General features: G+C 42.6%; 1 protein-coding gene across 1 annotated transcript in view; it reads right to left on the bottom strand.

The window, feature by feature from the left end:
* Positions 1 to 27916, bottom strand: part of ADAM19 (ADAM metallopeptidase domain 19) — a 451105-nt gene that overhangs the window by 330043 nt on the left and 93146 nt on the right. Inside the window, exon 3 of the mRNA XM_086931224.1 lies at positions 19111 to 19181. Coding sequence (XP_086787350.1) covers positions 19111 to 19181 — 71 coding nt within the window. The remainder of the gene's footprint in view (positions 1 to 19110; positions 19182 to 27916) is intronic.

Below are 27916 nucleotides of genomic sequence, written 5' to 3'. Positions count from 1 at the left end.
TTCCTGCACCAGACTGGCCTGCATGACGACACACCCTGTACCATCCTCTGGCCACGCTTGGCCGGACGCTTTTAAATAAACTCGGGTAGATGGCAACGGGTCTTCCGTCCGCACCACAGCCACGCGGGTGTTTCTTCATTATTATTCACTGGGGGCCTAAGCTAGGCCGCACATCGTGGGAACTCCCACTTACGACATGGGGGTGTGTCCCCATCGCACCCCGACTCCATCATGCTATGCCATGTGGGACAGGGCTGGCATTCATTCACAGGCAAAGTACCACAGAGGGACATACAATATGTGACTCACAAAATCAAGAAATCAGTCATATCTATTGTCAGAAAGACGCTGTTTACTGTATCTTTTCCACAAACAACAGCGTCTCCTATTGCCCTACAGAATGCAGGTGAACAAGGACGGCGTGTCAGTGGGAGAACGCCTCAAGACACGTGTCTACGCACAAAGGAAGCGTGCCTGCGGCGGTGATGAATTTCAAGAGGACGTCCAACCTCATTTGGCTAAAAGCCGCCCAGGTACCTCCCACCCCTCGTCAACCTCTCTACGTGCGGGCCTGGTCCTCGGCTGCGGCACTTATGAGAAAAGAAAAAGCCTCGGCCTAGCTCCCCGCGGCCGACTGAGGACATTAGCAGCTCTCGGGGTGGGTGGCGCCCTCCCCCCGCACGCCTATCGATCTCATTAGGCTGAAAGCATGGCAGGGGCTGGGGCGGTGAGCTCATCACTGGACTGCAGCCACCCGCGCGCACGCGGCACGCTCCCTCTCTCGCACTTGCCTCGCTCGCCACGCGACCCCGGGTCCCAGTCTGTCACCAATCTTGGCGCCGGCCCAGGAAGTCGGTGATGTAATCGCTACGGCTCCATCGAAAACTTCTACTTGCAAAAGTGTTTCTAGTAGATAGAACAAGGACTACAGATGCCACGTGAGCCTTTGCATCCAGTTAATTACACTACCACTAGGGACAACGAATACTAAATACATAAATACAAAAAAAAAAATCAACCAACTAGCTTACAAATCAGTTCTCGGTGTTTTAAATGGGCAGAGACTGTCCAGAGTACCCGCACCTCTTTAATTTAGAAGTGAGATTATTAGCACTTCTCAGCACTGCTGCAATAGACTAATTCCCGCAAAGGCCTTCCTCGCATACATCGTCACTAGCTCTAGTAGTTTAGCCTTATATGGGACCCATAGTAGCTGCCAAGTTCCCATATTGATCATGTGTGACATTTCCATGGTTTGTGTACAAGTATGAGTGACATTCAACTGCCAAAAGTGTGACACTTTCTCGCGAGCAAAACCAAGCAATGACATGCATGGAAAGAGAAAAATATCAGAAATTACACCCTTTTGAACATTGTGGAGTTCTAAAAATATTTTGAAACTGCAGCAAAACCCCTGAAAAGGAAGGATAACACTTGCTTTGAATTGAGCAATAAATGTCTACATTGTTTGCGGCAGCCTGCATTATAATATGTGTGATGCAATTTTTAAATAATGTGCATATTCACAGTTCTTTCAGTCACAGGCTAGACCTTGTAACACTATAAACGAGTCACTATTTCCCCATTCACCAAGCAGGACTCAGTTCAGTTTCTCTCAGGTTACACACAAAATCTCTTCAGTGTTAGGTGTCCGGGTTGTGGGTTGCTGGTTGGTTCTACCCTTCTTACTTAAAGCTGGAACAGGAGTGGTCTGCACTCCATAATGGGGAAACATCTAAAAATGGTTATCGTAATGGGCAATTTGGATACTGCTGAGGTTCTTAAACCTAAAACACGAACAGCGCAAATGAAGATAGCATCCACAGCAGCAAGAGCAGAGCACAGCCTAAAATCAGGTCATGGGTCAATAATCCTGTCAAGTCCTCTGAGTTCAGAGGAAGATATATTGGACAACGGAGCAGAAGCTGAACCTGCGGGGGCTGCTCAGGAAAATGTACCATAGGAGTTACTGGCATCCAAAGGAGGAATAAGGGAAGAATCTCCCTCACAAAATGAGATAACAAATCCCTGGCCAGAGAATAGTTGGGCGGCAGAGGTCGAAAAAAGGGGAAAGTAAAAAGGTTAAACAAAATTCACCATGTGGGGAGATGGATGAAGGTAACACCAGTTTAACCCAAGTCAAGTTGAAAGAGTACCCACTCTTTGCAAAAGGGAAAACCACATTCATCATGTCCCAGGTGCCTTCCCCTGGAGTCGAAACTGGGCCCCTTCTAGTTATACTGTCCCCTGTCCAGAGCCCTCGCAGATAGCACAGTCGCAAGAAGATGATATCTAGCAATCTTCCGCTGTCCAGAGCAAAACTATGATGGTTACACAGTATCAGCCTCAAGCAGTGGTCTTGGATATGGGGCAGAAAGATCAGGCGCAACTTGAACCAAATGGACCCCAAGAGATGCAATGTTTAAAACAGCAGCAAGGAGAGGAGGCGACTGTGTAGTGTGATATTGAGGCAGTGCTGAGCTTGATTCTCGATGAAATTAGAGAATTAAAAGTAACACAAGCAATTTAAATAGCATCTCTGTACCAAAGACTGTCTAAAATAGAAGAAGCAGTGGCCAGCTTCCGCGCAAGAATGCAGGAAGTTGAGTCAAGGATCTTGCAGCTTTAAGATTAGATGAATGTCATGCAACAAGTAAACCTAGCAAGGACTGAAAAATCTTCATTAGAAAATAAAATAGAGGCGTTAAAATATCATTCACTCCGCTCCAATCTACGTCTAATAGGAGTTCCGGAAGGGTGTGCAAGGGTACAAGTCCTTCAATGGGTCGAGACATTAATTGAAAAGAATGTTCTACTGGAATACTCAGGAGATCTCACAATTACGCGGGCACATAAGGTCCTGGCCCAACCACATCCAAACGCTAAGCCTTGAACAATTTTGGTAAATTTTGCGGATTTCCATATAAAAGAGCAGATCTTGACCAGAGCTATTCAAAAGAAACAATTCTCTACTGATGAAGTACCTTGCTGTTGTATGTTTCCTGATATGTAGGCGGTGGCAGCACGCAGGAGGAATGATTTTGTGAAGTTACTATACTTATTCAATGCTCAGGATGCACAGGCAGCAATTGCCTAACAATCTAAATTAAGGGTTTGGTAAAAGGAAAATGTAATGTGTTTGCTAAATTGAATGATGCCCAGGAGCTTTTGCAAAAGATTTCCAGTTAAATATGTGAAAAGAGTGCTGAAAGTGAAAACTGACAGTTATAATAAATGTGCAACAGTGGGGTCGAGGGGAGGACTAGTTCACCCTGGGCGCACCACCATGGCACCCAACAAGGGCGACTGCCATAGCAAAAGGGGCATTGTTGGTCATTCACCTCTCACATGGGTCTGGGAGGAGGGGGTGTATAGTGAGGGGGGAGCACGGTTAGTAAAAATGAGCAGAATCATAGGTTGCATCGTAATTTTGAGAAATAATGTTATTTCTTTTATTTATTTTTAAAGGAAAAAAGAAAGAGGATTCAAGTGGAAGAAGGGTACAGGGACAATGGGGTTTAGAGTTTTAATAATATTGTGTAATGTAAATGGGATGTCCAATAAGCAAAAGTATGGCGGTTTAATTAGGTGGCTAACTTCCTTTTCGCAATAAGTTTTGTTGCTTCAGAAGACCCATCTACAAACCAATACACCAATGCTTGTTATTCCTAAATACTACTCCAAGGAATATTTAGCATCAGCAGGGTAAGGGAGGTGGAAATCTATTTTGGGCAAGGAGTGACCTGGGAGAATATTCGATTTCAGAGGGATCCCACTGGTAGGTGGGTTTGGATTACAGCCAAGGTGAACTGTAATCCCTTCAATTTGGTGAATTAGTATGCCCTGGAAGTGGATGATCCCAAAACAAATTATACAGATTAATAAGCTGGCCATGGAAGCCACAGGCCCTATAATTATAATGGGGATTTTAACTTTATCCAGGACCTAGTAAAGGATACTTCAAATAAAACTAAAAAACAGCTGAAGGCATATACCAAATAAATATTGGATATAATGAAGCAGGATCAATAATTGATCAACCCGTGGCATAGCGCTCATCCAGGTCTTTCCCAATATACTTGCTTTTCTCATCGATATCAATCTGTTCCCTGCGTATAACTTTTTCTTATCTCCCATCCTCCTAATTGTCTAAGCTCAGAAATTTGGGCAAATTCATTTTCAGACCACTCACTGGTTGGTATTGACCTGGAAGTGGCGGTAAGGAGGAGGGTAAGGTCCAGGTGGCAGATGAATCGTCTCCGTCTTTCTAATCAGGAATGAGTAATAAGTACGAAAAAGGACATAAACATTTTTTTCTGATTAATGAAGGTACTGCATCTTTATTTCCAGTTTGGGGGGGGGGGGCTTTCAAGGCATCAGTGAGTGGCCAGATGGTGGTATTTTTGGCCTCACAAGCCAAGATCAGGCAGGCTCATGTATCTGAACTCCAATCAGCAGAAGATACTGCTCTCCAGAAGAAGAATTGGCTTATAGGGGCACCAATATCAGCAGATGTACAGCTGTCTAAAGCTAAGCGGGAGTTAAGATTTATTTTATTTTAGAGAGAATACAGAGCTCGTGGCAATAGCAGCAGCAAATATACGGGGAAAGCCACATGGTAAGGACATTTTTGGCCTGATCAACTAGAGTTAAACAGGAAGCAGCAATAGTTTCGGGGCTGCAGAAACGAGAGACAGGGAGAATAGTCTCTGAAAGGGATGAGACATCCCAATTATTTTTGCAGAATTAAAATAATTTATATATCACTAAATACGCTGCTTTAAAGAAGACTATACATAATTATTTTCAGTCTATCAAATTACCACAATTGACAAATACACAATTAGAGGGACTGGAAGAAGGTATTATTGCATTAGAAATCCAGCAGGCCTTGTGGAAAGGCATGTGGCAATGATGGCCTTCAAACAGAATTTTACAAAACCTTCTCTAAAGAATTAGCGCCTTTTTTGACCGAGCTTTTTCATTTTGTAAAAGAAGGGGGGGAAGAGTCCATCAATTTTTAAGGAATCAACAATTGTTAGTTTTGTAAAGAAAGGAAAAAAACTCTATGGATGTAAACTCATAGTGGCTGATTAGCTTATTAAACACCGATTATAAAATTTTAATGAAAATTTGGGCTAAAAATGGTATCACCAAGGTTACTCAGAAGGTAATTCATACGGATCGGACTGGGTTTGTGGCTGGTAGGCTGATGTCATCTAATGCCGGGTTCTTAGTTCATGCACTGGACGTTTTTTAATGTAAATCAGATGCCGGCACTGATCATGATGGTAAATGCTGAGAAAGCATTCAACCTGGTGAACTGAGATGCTCTTTTCTATGGCCTCAGGAGATTTGGCCTTCCTTCTCAGTTTATGATTATGCTTTACAATATGTATCAAGGGGCTCTGGCAAAGGAATTTATAAATACAAGTTTAGCCGGAATAGTTTAAATAAATAGGGGAATTCGACAGTGTTGTCCCTTGTCTCCTGTACTATTTACTTTTTGTAATCAAACCCCTGGCTTAGAGGATTAAGACTAACCTGGGTATAGTGCTGCCGATAGTGGGAATGTCTAACCTTAAACTATTTGCTGATGACATAATACTTACCTCCGGCCAGTAAACAAATCATTAGAATAATGGCAGAATTTGAGCAATTCTAATTGATTGGTGGATATTAAATTAACCATAATAAAACAAAATTGATTTTATTTATTACCCCTCCTAATATTTTTCCTTTAGGCTTTCAGCTGGAGACTTCAAATCCCAACCCAATTTATTATTTGGGGATAAATGTAACTTATCGTTATACAGAACTCCATGATGTGATGACGATCAAGATCAAAGATTTATTGGATAGTTGGTCACTTTTTCCTCTCACAATAATAGGGCAGGTCACATTGATAAAAAGGTTGATTTTTCTTTTTACCAATGTGCCGATTAAAATCAGAACGTCTTATTTGAAAGAATTGGAGGCACTTTTCCGACGCTTTGTATGGACTAAAATGTTTAGAGAGTTAAACTTTCTGTGCTCCAGCTAGATATTAACCAGGGGGGCTGGCACTGCCTCAGATACATAAATATTATGAAGCCTCTCTGATAGACATATTAGTTCGGTAAATAGATGCTAAGTGGTCTCAGCTTCTGGTAATTATAAAGACGACCAAAATAAAAAAAAAAACAAGGTCTAAAACAATCCAGAAATATTATTGGAGACTTCCAACATTTTATTCTGCAAAGGCTCATTCTGCAAGATATGAATATTTGAAACTCAGGGAATGCAAAGTTCTGGGCCTACAAATACCAAATAGCCATTTAAGGTTTTGGAATTCAAATGGCTTTAAAGACTTGTGAAATGTTTTGATAAGCGGAAATTGTATAACTTGGAAGGACCTTCAAGCTAGGTGTGGGGATAGGTGAAATTTCTTTTTTTTTTGGATATGAGCAGATTGCGCACCTAGTGAAACAAGCATTGGCATAGCCAAAAGGTCTCACATTTGGGACCTTATATGTGTTTAGACATGCAACAGTTGATGTTGTTGCACCAAGGATATTGTTCTGTAAAACTAAATACTTATAAGGTTCCAAAGGCGAGACCTATTAGCTATGCCAATGCTTGTTTTAAAAAAAAAACTTTCAGCCATGTTGTACATTAGCTGCTCTGCTGTACAACATGGCTAAACTGCACATATATACACAATGGCTATCCTATCCAAAAAAGTAGTTAAGTTATGTTTTACAGCAGCGCGGCTGCTATGCACCATGACTAAAAGTTTGAAAAAAAAGGGCTATGACGCGGCCGGCCAGAGCTGGGGGGAAAAGGGAGAGAAAGAATAGAAGAGCTGAAGGGAGAGAGTGTGAAGAGTCAGGGAGAGAACGAGAAATATAGAGGGGGAATACATGAGGGAAAGGAAGAGAAAAACACAAGGAGAGTAAATTTGACATAGTGAGGGAAGGTGCATGTGTCTGAGGCAAACAGAGAAATGCAAAGGGAGAGCGGAAGGCGAGTTAATGAAGATAAGGTCAGTGGCAAGGTGATCATTTTATAACATGCTTGTACACATGGCCACCTTACCCAGCTGTAGCAGAAAGACTGCGCCCAGGCTCGCGCCGCGGGGCGGGACCGAGCTCGAGCAGTAAGGGCCCCTTTCATGGCTGTGCCATGCATCTGCACTGCTTGCTTGGGCACACTAGTGACAGTGGTTTACGGCGTGGCGCTACATCTGAAGTAACGCATGCTTCCTGGGTCTCCTGCCAGCGCGCTGCACAGATTTCCATGCTCGCACACAGGCACGGATGAAGACATTACTGCAGGAGGCGCAGTGATGCAGTGAACCAGATCGGAGCGGGGCTTGTATCTCTTTAGCCGGGGAGTTATATAAGGAATTAGAGAGATATTGTTCGCCAACCCCCGGGAATTAACATCCACCAAAACACAACTGTTTGGTTGACAGAAGGCTCCCCCGAGTCCCATCAGCGCACAACAATGGGAAGAACATAAAAGGTATGGTGACAAGCATAACAGAGACCCATTCGAGGCCATTAAGTAGGATGGGGCACGGCGCGTGAGTGGCAGGTTTAAGAGGAGCAAAGGGATAAGAAGTGGAGGGGAAACGATTGAGTCAATTAGCACTGGCAAACAGTAACACCGGGGAAAAGGAAAAAGAACACAGCAGCCGCAGCTAGTAAACAAACCTACGCACATTATAACCATGATTTAGAAAAGCAGAAACTGCTTTATATTTTTATCATAGTTCCCTGGAATTCGACTAGTCCCAGAGGTAGTAAAACCCATTGTTACAGTACACAGTCTTTGATATACATAAAATACACTACAGCTGCGCTGTTCGCCATCACAAACCAAAGATGCGAGCTACAGAGAACACAGGCACCACCCAGCAAAGCCCTGCGAGGGGCAGGCTGATAGCACAGGCTTGGATGAAAACCGACACACCTACCGCACGTAATAAACACAAACAGAAACGTTTCACAATAACAATGACATGATAACGGAGGACCAACGAACGGGTGAAGCGTGCTAAGAATCGAATAGTTTTATTTGTATGACGCCATTGGGGGAGCTGGTGTTTATTCTGTAAAATGCCTACACCATGTCAATAAAAGAGAACAAACAAGTAAATCCATAGTCAACAAGGCAACAAGGCAACACCGCAAGGCAGCGCTTCACCCATGTGCACCGAGAGCCGTGCCAGGACCGATTGTAGTGCCAATTATAGTGAAAGGACCACGGGACAGAAGAATTATAAGCCCAGACCACGAAGAAGCACCCCTTTCTTCATCAGGCATTGTCTGTGATCTCCAAAATCCTATAAGTGAATGAAAAAGAATAATCATTCCGCTGTGAAGGGTTGAAGGCTCCTCTCCAGGAGTACACATCAGAATAAGTATTGAAGAACAAGCATTGGCCTGCACGGCCATGAAAGTGACGCGGCTGCGCGGCTGTGACAGTAAAAGTGATCGTGATAGCGATCGATCGGTGTAAGGGTGCCCTGCGAGCGATGCGCTTAATGAGCCATGATGAGAGAGGAAAGCCAGATGGCGCCTGTGTAAAAGCGTGTGGTGAGCTTCTTAAAGCCCCCATACTAAAAGTCTCGCCAGAGCACCACATACCCTGGCTCAGGCATGACCTAAAAATGGTTTTCTCAGTCTAGTGTAGTTTCTTCCCTGATAATGGCCGCTCTGTTTAGGTTAAAGCTAAGAGGGGTGGGGAATTGGTACAGATTATTGCGGGGCCAAGAGGTGTTCCACCTGGTGAAAAACTATTTGGAAAAGGGTATGCTGACAAAAACAACGTACTTTTTCTGAGGTCGAGTGGCATGCAATCTCGCAATTAGGCAAAAAGGCCCTAAGGGCCACAAACTTTAAGATAATGTCTTTTTTATTGGGCTGGATGGCATATTATACTCATAAGGCCCTTCAAAGAATGTATCTAGAATTGGAGGATCGCTGCTTTTGCTGCTAGCAGCTTGGGGTGGGTGACTGGGTACATACTTTTTTTTACCTGCCCCAGGGTTCAGCGGTTTTGAGAACAAATATTTGCAAAGAAGGATTGAATCAGAGGTGGGCGTAGCGCTCTTTGGCTTTTTTAGGCAGAGGCAACATTTGCTATGGGATAAAGGGGCTGATCCATTTATTGTCATTGCCCCTTTAGCCGCTTGATCTCTGATCCTGCAGAATTGGAAGACAACTAGAGTACCAATGTATCAAAAGTGACAAAATAAGATGAGACGAACAAAGAAGTTTGAGGAGGCATTTGCAAAAAGGGTAGGGGGAATTAAAAGATTCAATGCTACATGGCAGTTCATGGAGTGAATAGAAAATGCAGTAGCATAAGACCCAGTTAACAAAATTAAATACCCGTTTTTAAGGTCAGCCTGAAAATTACCAATATTTGTAAATAATTCGTATTTCATACTTGGTAGAAGGTTTTCGTTAACAGGTAGAGACTAGAATCAGGGCTGTTCCACCTTATTTAAATTGCTAAAAATGATTGTGTATAGTAAGTTTAAAATAGATATATCCTAGACATATTTGCACTTTGCCAAAAATAGATCAATGCCTTGCACTTTATTTAAGTATTGTATATTATGGGCATTAGGAATATTAGAATGACCTGAGGCACGGGGGCACTTTGTAGGGGGAGAAAAAAAAAGAGTATTTTCTAATTTTATTGTGTGCTAATCCACTTGAATTTATATTAGGAGTAAAAATCTAGATTAATGTTTAAATCAACCCAATGCCTTAATTAATGATGTATATTGTAGACAGGACTTAAAGGTACGTTTTGCACTTTATCGAAATATTGTGTACCGGAAATATAAAAATAAGCACATTCTAGGCACATTTGCACTTTATTTAAAATAGTTTAATGTTTTGCACATTCCTCAAATATCAAATAACACGGTCGCTAGGCTCATTAGAATATGTGTATTTTTAGACACATCTGAACTTTTTCGAAATGTCCCAATAGGGAAATATTCAGAACAACGCCGGCAGAGCCACTCTTGTCCCGACTACGTAAGCCCTACCACACATGCCTTACCCATGCATATGCTGCAGTAAACCTTACAGGTGTAAGAGTATTAGCTTGAGCACTCCTATAGGCAAAGTTAATTTCTGTGTTAAAGCACAAAATAAGTAATCAAAAGTAATGGGATGTATATTCTCTGAGTTTTAATTCAAAGTTCCGTCCAATGAATACATTGTAGTAGTAGCAGTACAATCACAGGTGTTGAGGTTTGGTCAATTCATCAATTCATCATTTCATGGGAATAACCCTCATGAAATGATGAATTGATGAATTGACCAAACCTCGACACCTGTGATTGTACTGTTACTACTACAATGTATTAATTGGACGGAACTTTGAATCATATGAGGAAATATGACTCGTCCTACTGATTGAATGAAAAATCAAAGAATACACATCCCATTACTTTTGATTACTTATTTTGTGCTTGAACACAGCAATTAACTTTGCCTATAGGAGTGCTCAAGATAATACCCTTACACCCGTAAGGTTTACTGCAGCTCTTTTTATTTGCGCCTCACTGGACAGGAGGTGACCTCCTTGAGCACCCTTACCATCTAGAATCGTCTACAGTTTATCTACATTGTTCAAATTGGAGTGCAGGTGTTTCATCTCTTTGTTTTAGCCGTGCATATGCCTTAACGACGTATATGCGTGGTTAAGGCAGTGCGTGGTCTAGCTGCTGCCTGCAGCTTGGTGGAAGCAGAAAGACGCCAGGAAGAGAGGACGCAGTGAGGTAAGTGGGGCTGTGTTTGGTGGGGTGTAGAGCGGGAATATCGACGGCAAAATATCGTGTTACATAAATATCGCCACAGAAATATCGACAACAAAAATATAGTTTGACCAGAATATCGACTGACAGGTAAATAATATCGATAACAATAATATAGTTGCAATAAATATCATTTACAAAAACATAGTTAACAAAAATATCGATTTTTTAATAATTATAAGTAATTTAGTGTTTTTAATGAGTATTGTTTGTTAATTTATTATATGTTGTAGCATTTTATTAGTTATTAATGTATTTTATGTTGAATTTAGTGTTATTAGTTCCGTAGCAGGTTGTGGGTTTATAGGGGAATAGGGTGGGAAGTAATTTAAATATATTAAAATAATTGATTAATTAAAGTGTTAATTTAATATAAAATGTTTAATAATTATAAGTTAATTAATTTCAATTAGTTAATTGAGAATTAATTATGTTAATTAATTATGTTAATTGTTTAATTAATTTTAGGTGTGTGTAGTGGACTTTTTAAGTGAAAATGTTGTGAAGTAATTACATTTTTATTGAATAATTAATAAGTTAATTATAAATGAATTAGAATTAAATAAATATTAATTGTAAAAGAGTAAATACATTTAAGTTTGTGTTGTGGTGTTTATAAGTGTATATGGTGTGAAAGCTGTCAATTAATTAATTAATTAATTAATTTGAAAATACATTAATAATCATTAATTAATTAGTAAATATTAAATGTAATTGATTAATTATTTTAGGCGTGTAGGTGTTTGTTAATAATAATATATTTAAATGTATTTATTGAATATCTTTATAATCTAAATTAAATTTTATACTAAATTTGATAGATGGTTTAGTATTATTTTTGAGTTCCAGCGCTTTCCCTACTGTTGTATCCTGTGGAGTGGGAATAGTAATTTTTATGCCTACGCTATCCAGCGCTTTCCCTACTGTTGCACCCTCTGGAGTGGGAATTGTAATTTTTACCCCTACGCTATCCAGCGCTTTCCCTACTGTTGCACTCATAGGAGTGGGAATAGTAATTTTTACCCCTACGCTATAAAACGTTTTCCCCACTGTTGCACCCTTTGGAGTGGGAATAGTAATTTTTACCCCTACGCTATCCAACGCTTTCCCTACTGTTGCACCCTTTGGAGTGGGAATAGTAATTTTTACCCCTACGCTATCCAGCGCTTTCCCTACTGTTGCACTCACTGGAGTGGGAATAGTAATTTTTACCCCTACGCTATCCAACGCTTTCCCTACAGTTGCACCCTTTGGAGTGGTAATAGTACATTTTACCCCTACGCTATCCAGCGTTTACCCTACTGTAGTACTCACTGGAGTGGGAATAGTCATTTTTACCCCTACGCTATCCAAAGCTTTCCGTACTGTTGCACCCTTTGGAGTGGGAATAGTAATTTTTACCCCTACGCTATCCAGCGTTTTCCCTACTGTAGTACTCACTGGAGTGGGAATAGTAAATTTTACCCCTACGCTATCCAACGCTTTCCCTACTGTTGCACCCTCTGGAGTGGGAATAGTAATTTTTACCCCTACGCTATCCAGCGCTTTCCCTACTGTTGTACTCAGTGGAGTGGGAATACTAATTTTTACCCCTACGCTATCCAACGCTTTCCCCACTGTTGCACCCTTTGGAGTGGAAATAGTAATTTTTACCCCTTCGCTATCAAATGTTTTAACTATTAATTTTATCATATTTTTATTAAATGTATGTATTTTTATTGTTATATACTTTTATATGTTAAATATATGTATATGTACACATTTATTAAGTTTAAAATGATTAAACTTAGTTAAATAGTTAAAATATAAAAGTAATGTAATGTATTTTGTTAATAATAGTTATATTTTTTAATTATTTAATTTAATTTATATTAATTAATAACGTCGATATTTTTTACATCTATATTTATTACATCGATATTTTTGAGTCGATATTTATGTACTTACCTGTTTAGGTATAGGGAGTCGATATTTTTGTAATCGATATTTATACAACTATATTTTTGTAAAGTATATTTTTGTTAACAATATTTTAACATGGAACCGTTTGGTGGGGGTAGTTTGTATTGGTTGGGGGTTGTTTTTAGGGTTGGGGTCAGTGTCGTTTACAGGGAGGGGGGCAGAGTCGTTTTCAGGGGGGTAGTTTTCAGGGCCTGGGGAATGTCAGGGTAGTGTTCCGGGCTGGGGGAGGGTCCGGTCGTTTTCTGGTCTGGGAGAGGGTCAGGGTAGTTTTCAGGGCTAGGTGGAGGGGGCCGTGGTTGCTTTCAAGGCTGGGGAGAGGGTCAGGGTAGTTTTCTGGGTTGTGGGAGGGTCAGGGTAGTTTTCAGGGCTGGGGAGGGTCGATAATTTTTTTAATTAGGGGTTAGGGTATTAGGCTTAAGGGCAATGGAAGGGGGTGGGGTGCTTTTAGGGACAGTGTGGGGGGGGGGGAAGGGGTCAGGGGACAGAGTTTTAGGCCTCAGGGCAGGGGGAGGAGAATGGGTAGTCAGGTTATAATTTAGGGCTATGGGGAGGGCGATTAGTTTTTTTAAGGGCTGGATGGGGTTGAGATAGTTTTTTTTAAATGGGGGTTAGGGTTTTAGTTCGAAGGGCAGTGGAAGGGGTTGGGATAGTTTTAGGGACAGCAAGGGGGTTTGAGGGGGCCGGGAAGTGTATATTAAGGGTTAGGGACAGTGTGGGGGTGGGAAGAGGTTGGGGTATTTGGACCACCAGGTGGGAAGGCAGGTAGGGGGATTTTAGTTTGGGGAGGGAGCCGCATCCATATACACTTATACCCCTTTACCATTCATGCCTTTATCATGAAATTGCGTGGTAAAGGAATGCTTGTTTAATATGCATTCATGGTTTGGACTGCGTGGTAGAGGCACGCATGGTTTAGCCATGCATGCCTCTACCATACAACTGACCATGGCCTACCCAGGGAGTGTGTTTATGAAACCCAATGGAACTGGAAGCCTAAAATAGAAGAGGATGGATACACGTTTGTAGAATGACCTGACGGTATAGTAAAAAGAGATGCTACATGGTTAGTGCCTGATTATGATAATGACAGCACAGGTTTTACTCTGTCAGGGCGACGGAGTAAAGTACTCCATCGCCCTGACAGAGTACTCTCTGGTAAATTTTGAAATGTCCGTAGTCTCATAGGACATCCCTAGCAAAGGAAGGAACTGCTGTCACAACAGTTCCTGGTAATGCATTGTAAATTAACATGACAAAGCTGTGTGGCAAACTTTCAATGTTTTTATTTTATTTTCCAAAACCAAAAATCCAAAGTGATATTTTGTGTTGGATAATAAAAAAAAAACAACAATGCCCGCTCGCTTTGGCAGTGTTCTCGCCTTGGCAAGATGACATTTTGCAATTTTCACTGCCCCTTACCACCAGGTATTACCTGGCGGCGATCAATAGTGAAAACTGGCAATGTGTTTGCCCACTCTAAATCAGGTGGGACAAATAGAAAAACCTCTGCCGGCCCTTACTCTTTTGGGCCGTCAGAGATGTATGTTTGCGGAAGAGACTCCGTAGTATCCATCGTCAACATACTAAACACCTGTCAAACTCTAAATGAGGCAGGTGACCTTTAGTTTGACGGAGAGAGTGCACCGTCAATATTGTACCAGAGTACCCCATCCGTCAAACTCTAAATCCGGGCCATTCGTGCTCTGCTCCCCAACCTACACAAAGAGATTAGAAACTTGGCAACCAAGACAATTTTTAGAATTGATACAGTTACGCATGAGTGCTTTGGGTTGCCCTATAAGGGAAAAAAACAGGTTATTGAGAATACAATTTTTATTCTGTGACTCATAGTAAATCTGAATAAAGTAGTACTCCACACATAATACAGGAAGTGGCTGTGAATAAGACACAACAAACCACCATGCCTTATAAAGGAAAGTAGGACCCTCTTTGATGTAAGTGGTCTTCTCTTGAATAAATCTTAATTGAATCAGTATGTGGGCTGCAGTGCAAAATATCAGTGGTCATCCCAGACTCATACCGTACAAATGTTTGGCGTGAGACTCTGCATTTTTAGATCTTGGCTGTGACAGCACATTTGCTGCATGCACTCTTGTTTACAAGAGATATTGTATACATTGAGGGCTTGAAGCCCGCCCAGTGCTTGAGATTTGTTTGCTTCGTTGTCTCTTTTACTTGCTGCCTTCTAACTGGAAGGTGTGTATCAACTTCACTTACTCCTCTTTTGATTGGAGCATGGAACAAGTACTGATTGCTTCATCTTGATTACTGTTTTCCATTGACTGTGATGTGATTGAGGTACTACTTTTATTTTTTCTTCTTCCTTGTCATCCTTGTTGTACCTCTTGATATCTGTAGCTATGTTTTACCATGCCACATGCACTTCAAAGAAGCTCTTTTCTCTTTTGAAATGAATCTTTAGTGTGATGACAGGTGTTTTCTGCTTCCAAATGTATTTTCATTAAGAAGTTGATATGGACACAATATTTTTTTCTTTTTCACACATCTTGTGATCAACTGCTTTGTTCAGAATCAGCGGGGAGTTGTGCAGTGACCTAACAAGCATTGGCAAAGCCACTAGGTTTCACCTTTTAGACTATTGGCTCTGCCATGGTCTTTTGTTCATACTGTTCAGCATGGGCATTGCTGACTTTGGCAAGGATGTGTAGTTGTGCTATGTAGTAGTGTGGCTGCTGTGCAGCATGGCTAAAAATAATAATAATAAAGGGCTATGATGCATCCAGCGCAAATTCAATTAAAAGAAAATGCAATAGGTGCTGCCAGGCAATCCATAGCTTTGTGTTGGAAGAAACATCACTCTCCCCCCAAGGCCACTTGGTTCATTCACTTGTGGCACGTTCTAGCCCTTGAATTGCTCACTGCACGTATCAACAATGCAGATGCCAAATTCACCCGGGTTAGGCAGCCCCTAATACAACATCTTTCTAGTATGGAATATCCTCGAGTGGTTCCCCTAGGCTATAAGCCCTACAGTTGTTTGATGACTACCTCAAACCTTATGAGAGGCCTCATTTCTCCCTTTGTGCCAGGACCGCCGCCCCCTCCAATCACAGGTTATCTTAATGGAGCTTCCCTAGCTCCCCCGCTTAGTCGAGCAAATTGATCCCCTCTTCTTCTGTTTCCCCTTTCCCCTTTCCTCTTCTTTCTTCTTGCTAAATGTGAGATATGTGCCCCTGGTGTTGCTCAATTTGACACATTGGGTTGCCTAGTGCACGAGCAAGGGGAGCAGACTATTCCACAAGTTGCTTTATATAAATCACCTGTGTCTGTGGATTAGAAACCTCCATACGATAGCAGCGCTGTCCAATGCCTCCCGTGTTTTTCTCGAACTGTGAGAAGAAGCCATGTAATTGGAACATGGTCAGTAGCATATAGTTGTGCTTCCCGATTTATTTCCTTCCTTTCCTTGGCAATGTGGGCTAGGATGTGAAGGTAACGACTCATTTAGTTCCATTTTATTCGAAATGCTTTGACATCCTACTTGACTGACAATGTTTTTTAATGTCTTTTTGGTGGGGCTACATAGGCTTCACTTGTGTGTTATGTTTTCAATCAACAGATTTGAATTAAAAAAATGCAATAGCCCTGGCCTAGTCTGAGTGGTTTTATAAAATTCGTTTTAACAGCACTGCAAAGCATCTCCTCTGCTGTTCAGCATGACTACAAAACATTGCCAATACCTCTCATATGCAAGCCCTATTGGCTTTGTCAATGCTTGTTTTAGATTGAAGTAGGATTCTTTGATGCTGCTGGATTCAAGGGATTCTCATCCCCGCCAACTACCACACATCAGGGGTTAAAACAGCACATTCTAATGATGATGTCAGCATCACCCCATTAAAATGCATTAGTCACCCATACAGAGCTCCCTGACTAGCTTTGCAGATTTACTCCCACATATTATTATTAATATTATGCTATACTGGGGGTAATAGTATGTTAGTGGATGGACAATTGTAAAGTGACGGCTTCTTGTTATAAAGAACGAATTTGCATTCATAAATCATATCGGTCGCAGGTGTAGGTTCAAGTTACACATTTAAATAGCTTTGTAAACTTGGGCCAGAGAGTCTGAAAGGCCATTTCTGCCAAGTATTTTCACTGCGCATCAAACTGCCAAGATATCAGCAGTTCTCTGAGGAATTTCCAAGTCATTTTGTACTCTAGGAAACCATCTACGTGCTTCATGTGATAAGATGGATTTAATGAGGCATAGTCAGCTGAGGGAATGTGACATACTTCGGAGCCGCTAAAGTGGTTCACAGAACTGCAGCGGTGACCTGCTTTCATAAATCTCCAAGATTTAACCAACCCTACTTGCTCATGTATCAGCTGCGCACACATTCTTAAAAAAATATATGCAATCGGCTGCATGCAGCATACATGCCTAGCTGCCAGTGGCCCAGAAAGGGGGCTAGGGACCCAATGCAAGCAAGGGAAATGGACCTTCCTGCTCCCAGGATCAGTAGTAAAAGATAGACATAACTGGGATGCAGTGTGCTTCCTCAAACCTGCTGCACCTGCTGCACCTGCTGCACTTACCTACACCTCTATAAACAAGCCCCATATGTGTTGTATGAGGCCTTTTGGAGATTCTTCCTGTTTTAAAGAGTCACACTGCACATGAACACGTTTATAGACTCAAACTTTAAAACTATAATTACCAGCATGCTGTTGGCTAAATTGGCATGTTGACACCGGCCCACTTTTTATTTATGTGCACACACAATATCTCTTAGATCACAGCATGTCCTATGTGATTCGGTTGGAAAACCTTTTTAAAGCAAAATGTCACTCCAATGTGATATCTGCACTTAATTTGCTCTCCAAACTACTGGGTACCTACTTAACGCATGTAGGTTTTCTATTCTACAAACAACCTAAAGCACAACTAGCCCTTTAACGTGAATAACGCAGGACATCTACGGAGCAGATCGCAGAAGTGACTGTCTGCTGTGATCAGCAGGAACTCAGAATTTAGGTCTCGGGTGGGTGTTGAATGTATACTGGAATGATTTATCTCATGACAGGCATTGGCATCTCTGTTGACAGGTCTGCCGCTGACATACACTGGGTTCTCTGCTTAAGTGACACAGGCCTTTCTCCTCAGGTGAACTCGGACAGATCAACCCTGTGCCAATACATGCCTGTTGCCCGAGCTCTAAGGGGCAGATTTATGTTAACTGGCGCATCCCAAGGGATGCGCCAGTTAACGTGCGCCACAGTGCGCCACAGCTACGCCACCCATGGTGCAAAAACGGCACAGATGCGTGACGCATCTGTGCCGGAAATGTGGCGCATTGCTGGAGTTGCGTCGCAAGCGCGACGCAGCTCCAGCAAGGCTCGGGGGTGCCCCATCTACGCAATGCTGCATCAAGACCTACGCCTGCTTCAAGCAGGCGCAGGGTTTTGACGCAGCATTGGCCAGAAAGTGACTGAGTGAAATCTCATAGATTTCACTCAGCCACTTTCAGGAGGCGTTCCTGCGCAGGAACGCCCCCCCTGCGCAGGAACGCCTCCCTATGGCGCAGGGGTTTACAACGTGACGCATCTCCTAGATGCGTCACGTTGTAAATAGGGCGCATTGTTTGCGCTGCAGTTGCGTCAAATAAAATGACGCAATTGCGGCGCAAGGCCATCATAAATCTGCCCCTAAGTGTTTGCTTTCTCAGGGATAACCCTGGCTGGCCCTGACCCACGTACAGAAGTGCCTGCTGGTTGGTACACCTGTCTCTTCATCGGCCATACAGTGACCTGTGTTCCCCTTAAAGGCACTAGCCTCTCTGCTCCTGTCACACAAGTGCACTCTTTCTCAATCAGGCACATGCACCTGCGCCCCTGTCGAACACTGACCTTTCTGTTCCTGTCATCCGTTGCTATATTTACTCCAGTTGAACACTCAACATCTATCGGACCTCGGTCATACTCTGCCTTCTTTGTTGGCAGACATGCCTCTATGTTCTACCCCTATCAGATAATAGCATTCCTGAACGATCATCCGTGGGGCTTCTGACAGCAACTGGGTGTTTTGCCCTGTCATATATTAGTCTCTCTCCCCTGTCAAGGTGTGGTCTCTCGGATTCTGTCAAAATTTGTATTCGCTCTGTCCATCAGGCATTAGCTTTCTAGCTGGCACACTAGTCTCAGCCAGTTGCACAGTGGCGTCTATTTCCATCAACCATTGGGGTCTGTCGAGCACTGTCAGCCTTTGTCAGCACTAGCTTTGTTGTCCTTAGCTCTGCCTCGTTGTCAGGCACAGGCCTCTTTCCTGGAAGACTTACTTGTTTTTCTCCAGCTCTAGAATCAGCTCCTTGCCCTCCACCGTCACCTTGAGTCGAGCACGGGATGCAAACTAAAAACAAGAAAATGAATAAATATCAATACCGGGTTGGTTAAACCAGCCTAAGACCCTCAATTTTCCCAGCCAGTGACATGTTCGGAGTGCGAGACAACATGAGGCGTTTACATCTCATAAACCCTCCCATCTTTCCACCATCAGGGAAAACAAGATCACTGTCAAGAAACAAGGAAAGATTACGGCCCCTCAAGGGGTGACGAACAAGGCTCAGAAGAACACCATTGAGCTTTTACACTCTTCAGGCTCGCGGGCTATCTACACAAGTCTAGGATCACAAGAGATCTAGCAGAAGACCAGAAATCACCAGGTTGCTGAGAGAAGTTGGCCTGATATGTGATGTCCACTATTCTAGTGGGCACCCTGTATCAGTCCAAACAACCCTTATGGTGATGGTTGTAAAGTCAACCTTATAGACCAGCTATCCTAGTGGTAGCATGGACAAAGCAGTCTTAGGCTAAAACATCAGAGAGCATGTGAAGCCAGCTGTATTATCCATATGTAACCCCTTGAATACCAAATGAAAGGACACCACACAGGTTATATATAAAATATATATGTATTTATTACTAACACAACCCCTCTGAACTCTTTATGAGGTCAGAGGCAAAAGCACATGAAAAGATACTTAGTTATCATACAATAAGTTGCACAAAATACAGTCGAGCCCTAGGGGCATTTCAAACCATATACTAAAATAGTGGTATAAGAACCACGTCACGAACAAGGGGTGGGCCTAGGGCCTAGGGAATCGCTAGGGCTACATTGAACTACCAAAGGTTAGGAATCAGGAGGCCCACGGGAAGCCTGTGCAGTGTCTTAACACACACGCGAGTTACCATAGGGATACAATGGGAACAAAAGAATTAGAAACTAGTTGATTTAGGACACTTCCGGATGGACTAGGAGAAAGCTACTGAAAACTAGGACACTTGGATAGTCAATACCCACAGGAGCACCAGAGTACTCGCGTTACCTCACACACAGGAGCCGGGTGCATAGGTGTCAATTTGTGTCGGGTTTCGTCGCTAAATCCTATGGAGACCTATGAAAAGATGCTGCAGGCGACCAGGAGAGAAGTGTACGGTTGGATCCAAGGGCGGATCAAGGATGAAGAGTACCTGAAAGCAGAGGGGACAGAGTCTGGGTCACTAGCTAGTGACCAGGAAGGAGCCAGGAAGGAACCAGGCGATGTCGTGAAGCAATCAGGTGATGTCGTGAAGCTTGTCTCTGCAGCTACGTGGACCAGGAGTTGTCGACGATAACTAGGAGCTGGATACGGACTGTCCCACAAAGGATCTCGCTGTCAGCCGTGTTGGCTTCCGGATTGGAGTCAACAAGCCTTGGCAAAGGCAACCCACGCAGGAATCGAAGATGGCTTCTGTTGCAGACCAGCAAGGTCTGGGGGGCTTCTCCTTTTCAGGGAAGCAAGGGCCAGCCTGGAGCAACCAGGCCAGCAGTGTAGATTTAAAGGTTCGTTGTCACAGAGGCCACTAGCCAATGGGCAAGTGACCGATCAGACGCTTCGAGCACAAAAACACTCGCAGGCCCCACGCGGCACTCGTGGAGTGTGGAGGGTTGTGCGTCTGTGTAGAAGGTGCTCGGGGCTAGGGCTTCTCAATCCCCAATGCACAACTTCGAGGGTGCCTTACAAGCTGCACAAGTAGCAATGAGCAAGTTTTTCAAGATGGCCGGTCCCACGTCTCTCGTCGCCTCCACGGGTCTCAGCTTTGGTGTGGCTGTGGATCGAGGTCAAAGATGTCTGGAAGTCTGGTTCTTGTCAGGCTCTGTGCTCGGGTTCCGGCGGGAGCGTCGACAAAGCAAACTGCTTTGACCACAAGGGAGATTCTTCAGTCTTCTAGTTGCAATAGAATGTCAAAGGTCCAGAGTTTCATTTCAAGTTTCAGTTCAGGATAAATCTAAAGTCTCTTGACTCTGCTCCTACATTTATACCGATTAAAGGGGCTGGATTACCTGCTAGGTCCCTCCTATGGGTGGGACAAGGGAAGGGGGTGGTTACACCCCTTTCCCTTTGTCCAGTTTCGCGCCAGAGCTGGGGCTGGAGTGCCCCAGCAACTGGTTTCAACCGGACTATGCATGGAGCACCTTGTGTGCCCAAGGCAGTGTCTCACTTCATTCAGCTTCCCTGCCCCAATACATTATGGCCTGTCTGGGGTGGTGCTAGCACCTCCCAAGACAGGAAACCTATTATCCAAGCGTCCCTCGCTGGAAGAACTCCCAGCAGCAGGAGGTCAGACTTGTGTCTGTGGCAGCAGCATCCATTTCGTGATGCTGAGGCTCTGGTTAACTTTAACCGGGATTAATAGGAACAACATGTCTTCTCCCTCTAGAAGGGTGGAATGCTACCCCCGTCGCCAGAACTGGCAAGGGGGTAGTATTCTAAAGCGTATAACACCTTACACGACATGTTTTGATAAAGCCAAACCAAAGTTAGCATTCAACCGCGAGGATGATAATGCACTTAAGAGTATATGGTATGGCTATATCATAGAACAGCTATAAGGACATGGTTCCAAAAGCTGCAGACAGGCTCAGCTCATGCTAGAGCCTCATCTCACATAAAACCAAGCACTCAGCCTTCAGGATTGTTAAGGCCTGCCAGAGGAGTGACTTACAGGTGCATATGTGTCTATATATATGGTTAGATATAGGAATACTCTATCTAAGCAAGGGGTGATTACACGATCTTGCCCCAGCTGAGTGATCAGCCAGTTGTGTCAATGTGGATGGCCAGCCAGGGGTGGCATAATACATGCTGCAGCCCCTGGCAGGCCTTGGATGCACCTATGCCCTGGGTACCTAAGGTACACTATACAGGGGCTCACAAAGGTGACCCAATTCTCAATTGGATATGTACCTAAAGTATATGGTATGAATTTAGAGAGAGAACAGCTGGGCTGTGGGTCTGATCAGCAGGCCCACAGCCACAGTAAAGTCGAAAAACCAGTAAAGCAAAGCAAAAAGTGGGGGTGACCATAGGAAGCAGACCCTACTCTCCTACAGTTGCATCAACCACTTCTGAGAAAAAAATCACTAACATAAGACACATTACCAAGAAAAACAGAAAAAACTCTAAGCATCCCCAGATCAAATAGTAGTGAACAGGCCCAGTTATAGATGTTACAAAAGATACATTTTCTTTCCAGGAGATTTCGCTTGACAAGGTCATGCACGTAATCAAACTTCTGCACTGTACCTCTTGCCCCCGTGTTCTTGGCCTACCAAATTTATTGAAGAGGATATAGAAGATATCACACTATTAATATGAAAACTAATTATGCAGCCCTTTCCGTCAGCAGCAGCCCGTGTAGGCAGCTGGCTCTTTATATAGTGGACCAAAACGAAGTACACTGTGTACACTGTGTAAAGAGTCCAGGCAAACCCTACTTGGTTTACAGAGGAACAAATGATATCCCAAATGCTCTCTTTTGTGGTAGTGTGGACGAGCAGCTAGGCATATCAGTGGATAGTGCTAACTATTTGTTGACACACAGGCAATAAATGAGACACACACTAGAATAAGGTTGTATGACACAGCCACACATTCATTTTCCAAGCGTTCCTTAACAATGCGGGTATAACAACAAAGGCGTCTGACCCACGCATTCCATTTACAATGCAAGTCATTACAATGGCTTGCCTTTGGGGGTGCTGGACTTTGGAATAGTAGAATTTACTACTCCAACTTTAGTCACCGCTATAACGACTTGCGTTATAAATGTAATGCGTGGTTCAGACGCATTTGTTATTCCACTCGCATTGCAAAGGCAACGCGTTGTTCGGCGTTTGTTCTATTTGCTGTTTCCCAAAGAATAAATCTGAGACCAAATTTGAAAAATAAGTTATATTTTTATATCAATTTTGATACCAAGAACTTTGATAGCAAGTAAGAACTTATTTAGATATTGAATTATGCAAGTAAGTAAAACAGTTACTTAAATGTGCCTTCATGTGCAATGCTATGCGAGAAAAGGCATAGATAGCTATACAGGCATTTATGGTTGGTTTCTGGGGGTCTCCTTTGGTTCGTAAGGTCATAGGGGGCCAAGGTCCAAAGTACTACCAGCAGTTTCTCGCTACCTGCCCTGGGGCATCCGGGTTGCAAGGTGCTAGTCACTTTGGCAGCTGTGCGCGCTATGCTGGTAAAGAGAAGGGGGCCACCTAGAAAAAGGTCGCATGGTGAGGGAATTGGGGACAAGTCCGGGAGCTTCCAATGGTTTCTCTGCACCATGGCAGTCTGTGTGTTGGTGCAGAGGGGTCCCTTTGGGTGGCACAATACATGCTACAGCCCTTAGGGATCTTCTTTAGCATCCTTGCCCAGGTACCGGGGATACCATTTACTAGAGACTACATGGGTGCTAAAAGTTTTACCACTTGAGGAACCAATGGCACAGTATTAGGGAAAGAGATCTGGCACTGGGCACCTGGATAGCAGGAACCCAGTGCACTTCTGTCAAAATTGCATCAAATACCAGGCAAAATGTGGGGGTAAACTGCCGATAGTTGCAGAGGAGTAATTGGCCCGTTCCCCACACTCGGAGGTTGCCGGCCATACACAGAACGCCTTTATACTACGAGGCTGATGTTTAAATACATAATAGCATGGAAAGATTGAAGACCGTTATAACATATTGAAAGAATACTGACCCCTCAAATTATACTTGGAATTTACATTTTAACATCCGTGAACTTAAGAAGGCCCACCGTTCTTGTATCTCGACTTACTGAATCTAGCCTTAGCCCTGAAGAAGTCTTTTGGTTACCATACCAGGACGAAACACGTGTTGGCGGCTAGTGTTTGTTCGTTTGAAGAGGATAGAAATAAACCAAGATGAAATGAGGACTAATCGTCTGATTTAATTGAATTGATGGACTCTAATACTTGGCTTGAAGCTCAGGATATACCCCTTGTTTTTCAAAATGTGGGGGTGACCATGTCAAAAAGGGGCTCTTTCCTACAAGAAGTACCTAAGGGGCTGAAAAAGATATAGGCAACCCATTTATTAAAAAAAAGACCTCAGGCAAAGATGATCAAAAGTTACCCATATATCCACTTTCAATAACATTTTTGAGAGATGGCCAATCTACAACTATAGGCATATGCGTAGGCTCATAAAGTTTTGCAGACAGACTGAGAAGACCTGGTACTGGAGAAAAAATGGCTGCTTCATAACAGGTGACATCCTGAGCACCACCAAGATCAAACTTATCACCACAACCTCTTTAGAGGTTTGTTATACCTCTACACAAATGTCTTGCAGTATCAATTGTTTTCCATAGCCAAAGCCCTATCGAGAGAAGAGTCATCTTCAAGATACTCACCTATGCCTACAAATGCCTACACAACACGGACCCCAGTACCTCAACGAAAGAGTCACTCTCCACGTACCCAAACGTAACCTCCGCTCCGCCAACCTCCTCCTCGCCAAAACCCCACACATCTGCAGAGCCAAAGCAGGGTGAAGATCCTTCTCATAAATCGCAGCCAAGACCTGGAACGAGCTTCCCGCTGACATCAGACGTGCCCCCTCCCTGAACACATTTAGGAAGGCTCTGAAGACGTGGCTTTTCAAATGAAACGGACCGGCTGACCTCCTCCCCCCTCAGCGCCTTGAGACCCTCACAGGTGAGTAGTGCGCTTACACGCTCCCTGATTGATTGATTGATTGATTGATTGAAAGCCCAACTATATCCACCACCTATGCTCACCTAAAGCTCTTGAAAACACAATCACCCCTGCTGTCACTAGAGAATATAGGAGCAATATTTGCTGACTGTAAAGCCTTTATATTTAAACCTGTGAAACTAATATCAAAAATATGCAAGTCCTCCAAAACTCTGAGGCTGTGATTGTAAAAGACACTCACCAAAGTAATCATATAAAGTCAGTCGAGAGAGAAATGGCCAGGCTCCTGTACAAGGCAGAACTACCATGAATTTGGCTGCCCCAGCATAAGCGAATCTTTCATGGAAAGATATGAGGAGGAACACATCCTCACTCAAGAACCATGGCAAACACATACCAAACTCATATTACAATAGTTAGACGATGTATTCATAATATGGAGTGGCTCTGAGAGAAAACTGACAGAAGCAATCACTGAACTCAACAGAAAAGATGATTGAATTCAATTTACATTAGAAATTCACCCAACCAAAATTACTTTTCTGGATGTGGAGATCACGAAAACAGACAAAGGTTTTAGCACCGACATTTATCTCAAAACCACGGATCGCAACAATCTCATGCACTACCACAGCTTCCATCAGGAAAACTTAAAGAGACACTTACCATCCTCCCAAATGCTTCGGATTAAAAGAATTGTACCATCACCTGAAAGCCCGAATATCAGGGACGAAGAAATGGCTACAAGATTCCAAAAAAGAGGGTACCCTCAAGAAGTACTCAATCAAGCTAAAAGTAGGTGTGCACAAAAAACTAGAAACGTTCTTTTACAGAAAACACCTAAAAAAGAGAACACCAGAAGGGTGATCGTTTCAAAACTTTCCACCAACAGTAAAGCTTACAAAGCAATTGTCAAACGACATTGGGCAATATTAGCACAAGAACATGAATTTAATGGAATCTTCAAATATGATCCTATTTTTGCGTATGAAAGGGGAAGAAATCTAGGAGAGATACTCAAAACTAAAAAAATGCAAATTGAAAATACACATAAAGGCACTACACCATGTCACAATTGCAGCAATGGTAATAATGTGATCAGAGGGACAACCATTACCTACCCAAGGAAAGGAACTCCAATAAAATAACAAGTCACAGCCACATGCGACACCGCCAATGTGGTGTACCTGTTAAAATGTCCCTGCGGGGTATGCTACGTGGCAAAAACCGAACGTAAAATCAAAACCAGGATTAATGAAAATAAGTCAAACATAAGACACAGGTCGATCAAATCTACTGTAGCCAGCCACTTTGTGGAAGTATCACATAACATCAGCCAGCTAATATTCACGATACTTGAGACAGTCTCAAAAATGGAAGGGTAAGATAACAATAAGACATTGTTACGAAGAAAAAATTATTGGATTTTTAGACTTGAAACACTCAAACCATTTGGAATGAATGACAGAGTGGAATATAGTTGTTACTTATAAACCTATATCTTACATAAGGACTACACAAGAAGTCCCTGACTGATCTCCCTGAATAATGTTTCATGACTTAAACACTATCGTTTTACGATTTAATCTGTGTCGTTTTTGCTTCTTTTATCAAAAAAAGTTCAATATATTGTATATCACATCGTGATTAAGTTTGCCATACACTTGTGTGAGAAGAGCAGTAATGCATGAATTATCACATTCACACTGACGAATATAGTTGGAACTATATATTGCAACATGGCGCACACTTCTGAAACATAGTCCTTTCACTATGTCCACCGTACTGGAAACAGCACGACTACCGTATATGAGTCCGTCATCATTTTCAACTCACATTGGCGCAGAGCAGGAAAACATACCACCGGTCCAGCATGACAACCTTCCCGAAGTAAGTGAATCGCTAAGCGCGTGAAGCGTTTTTAAATCATGCTTGTAACGTTAGTTAGAGATATAATTATCCACCCTAAAGCAGATCACGGCACAGACTCAGGTAACATATGCCGGAGGGGCACATTAACTAAGCAGAAAGATCATGCTCCCTATTAATGTTTTTCAATCAGCTACTATGCGGATAATTTACCACATCACAGAACTGTACCTATAAAAATGTCACCACCGCATGCTCACTTACACGGAGTATTTGATCGTATTGCGCGCAATGGAGAAGTCACCCACTTTAGCAACTATGAGGATTTTAAACATCACTTCATACATTTTTAGACACACATGCTCAATACCACGGAGCACACTCCTTTATAACGCACTACGATGACGATACAATTAGCAGTTTCACGGCCAGTCTCACTGAAAGGCACCTCGTAGGGACAGATTACGTCGATAAGAGTCACTTAGATGTCTCACCACATACCACCTCACTATGAAAATTGGCAACAATCACCAGAAGACCTGTATGACAATATCATGTTGATATATTTATGCATCCTCTTGTATTAAACAAAAATTTTGATTTATAGATGAATGTTTCCCTGATGAAGGCTGAAATCAGCCGAAATGCATTGGAAGGTGTACTAACATGCATTTAAATATGACAAGGATTTGCAAGAAAGTGTGAATAAGAACTCTACAACACGAAACTAAATGAATGAATGAAAAGAATAATCCAACAAAAAACTGAATAAGGATTGTTATTAACTGTATAAGCCCTGAGGGGTAGTAAGGGGTGACCAGGGGACGTTCCCCAATTCCTAGGGGCAAGCATTTTCTCTGAACTACTATGAAAACATTGACCTTATAGCATACGTATAGTACAGCATAATGAATATTTCAAAAATCAACTATATATTTATAATTCTGATAAGAGGTTTCTGAAATGTAAGAAAATACATATTCTCTTGAGGGAAGGAACTTTGAACTCTTGCTGACATCTGAGAAGTTGTCAAACCCTATTTAAGTTCAAGAAGGCCTTAAAGACATATTTATTTTAAGTGTGGCTTGGGCGTATCCAAACAACAATGTTCCTGGAGATAGATAGATAGATAGATATATAGATAGATAGATAGATAGATAGATAGATAGATAGATAGATAGATAGATAGATAGATAGATAGATAGATAGATAGATA

Source organism: Lissotriton vulgaris, chromosome 7 (assembly GCF_964263255.1).
Source record: "Lissotriton vulgaris chromosome 7, aLisVul1.2, whole genome shotgun sequence".
Lineage (NCBI taxonomy): Eukaryota > Metazoa > Chordata > Amphibia > Caudata > Salamandridae > Lissotriton > Lissotriton vulgaris.
Note: the sequence above shows the minus strand (reverse complement) of the source record. Positions and strands in the feature narration are given on the sequence as shown.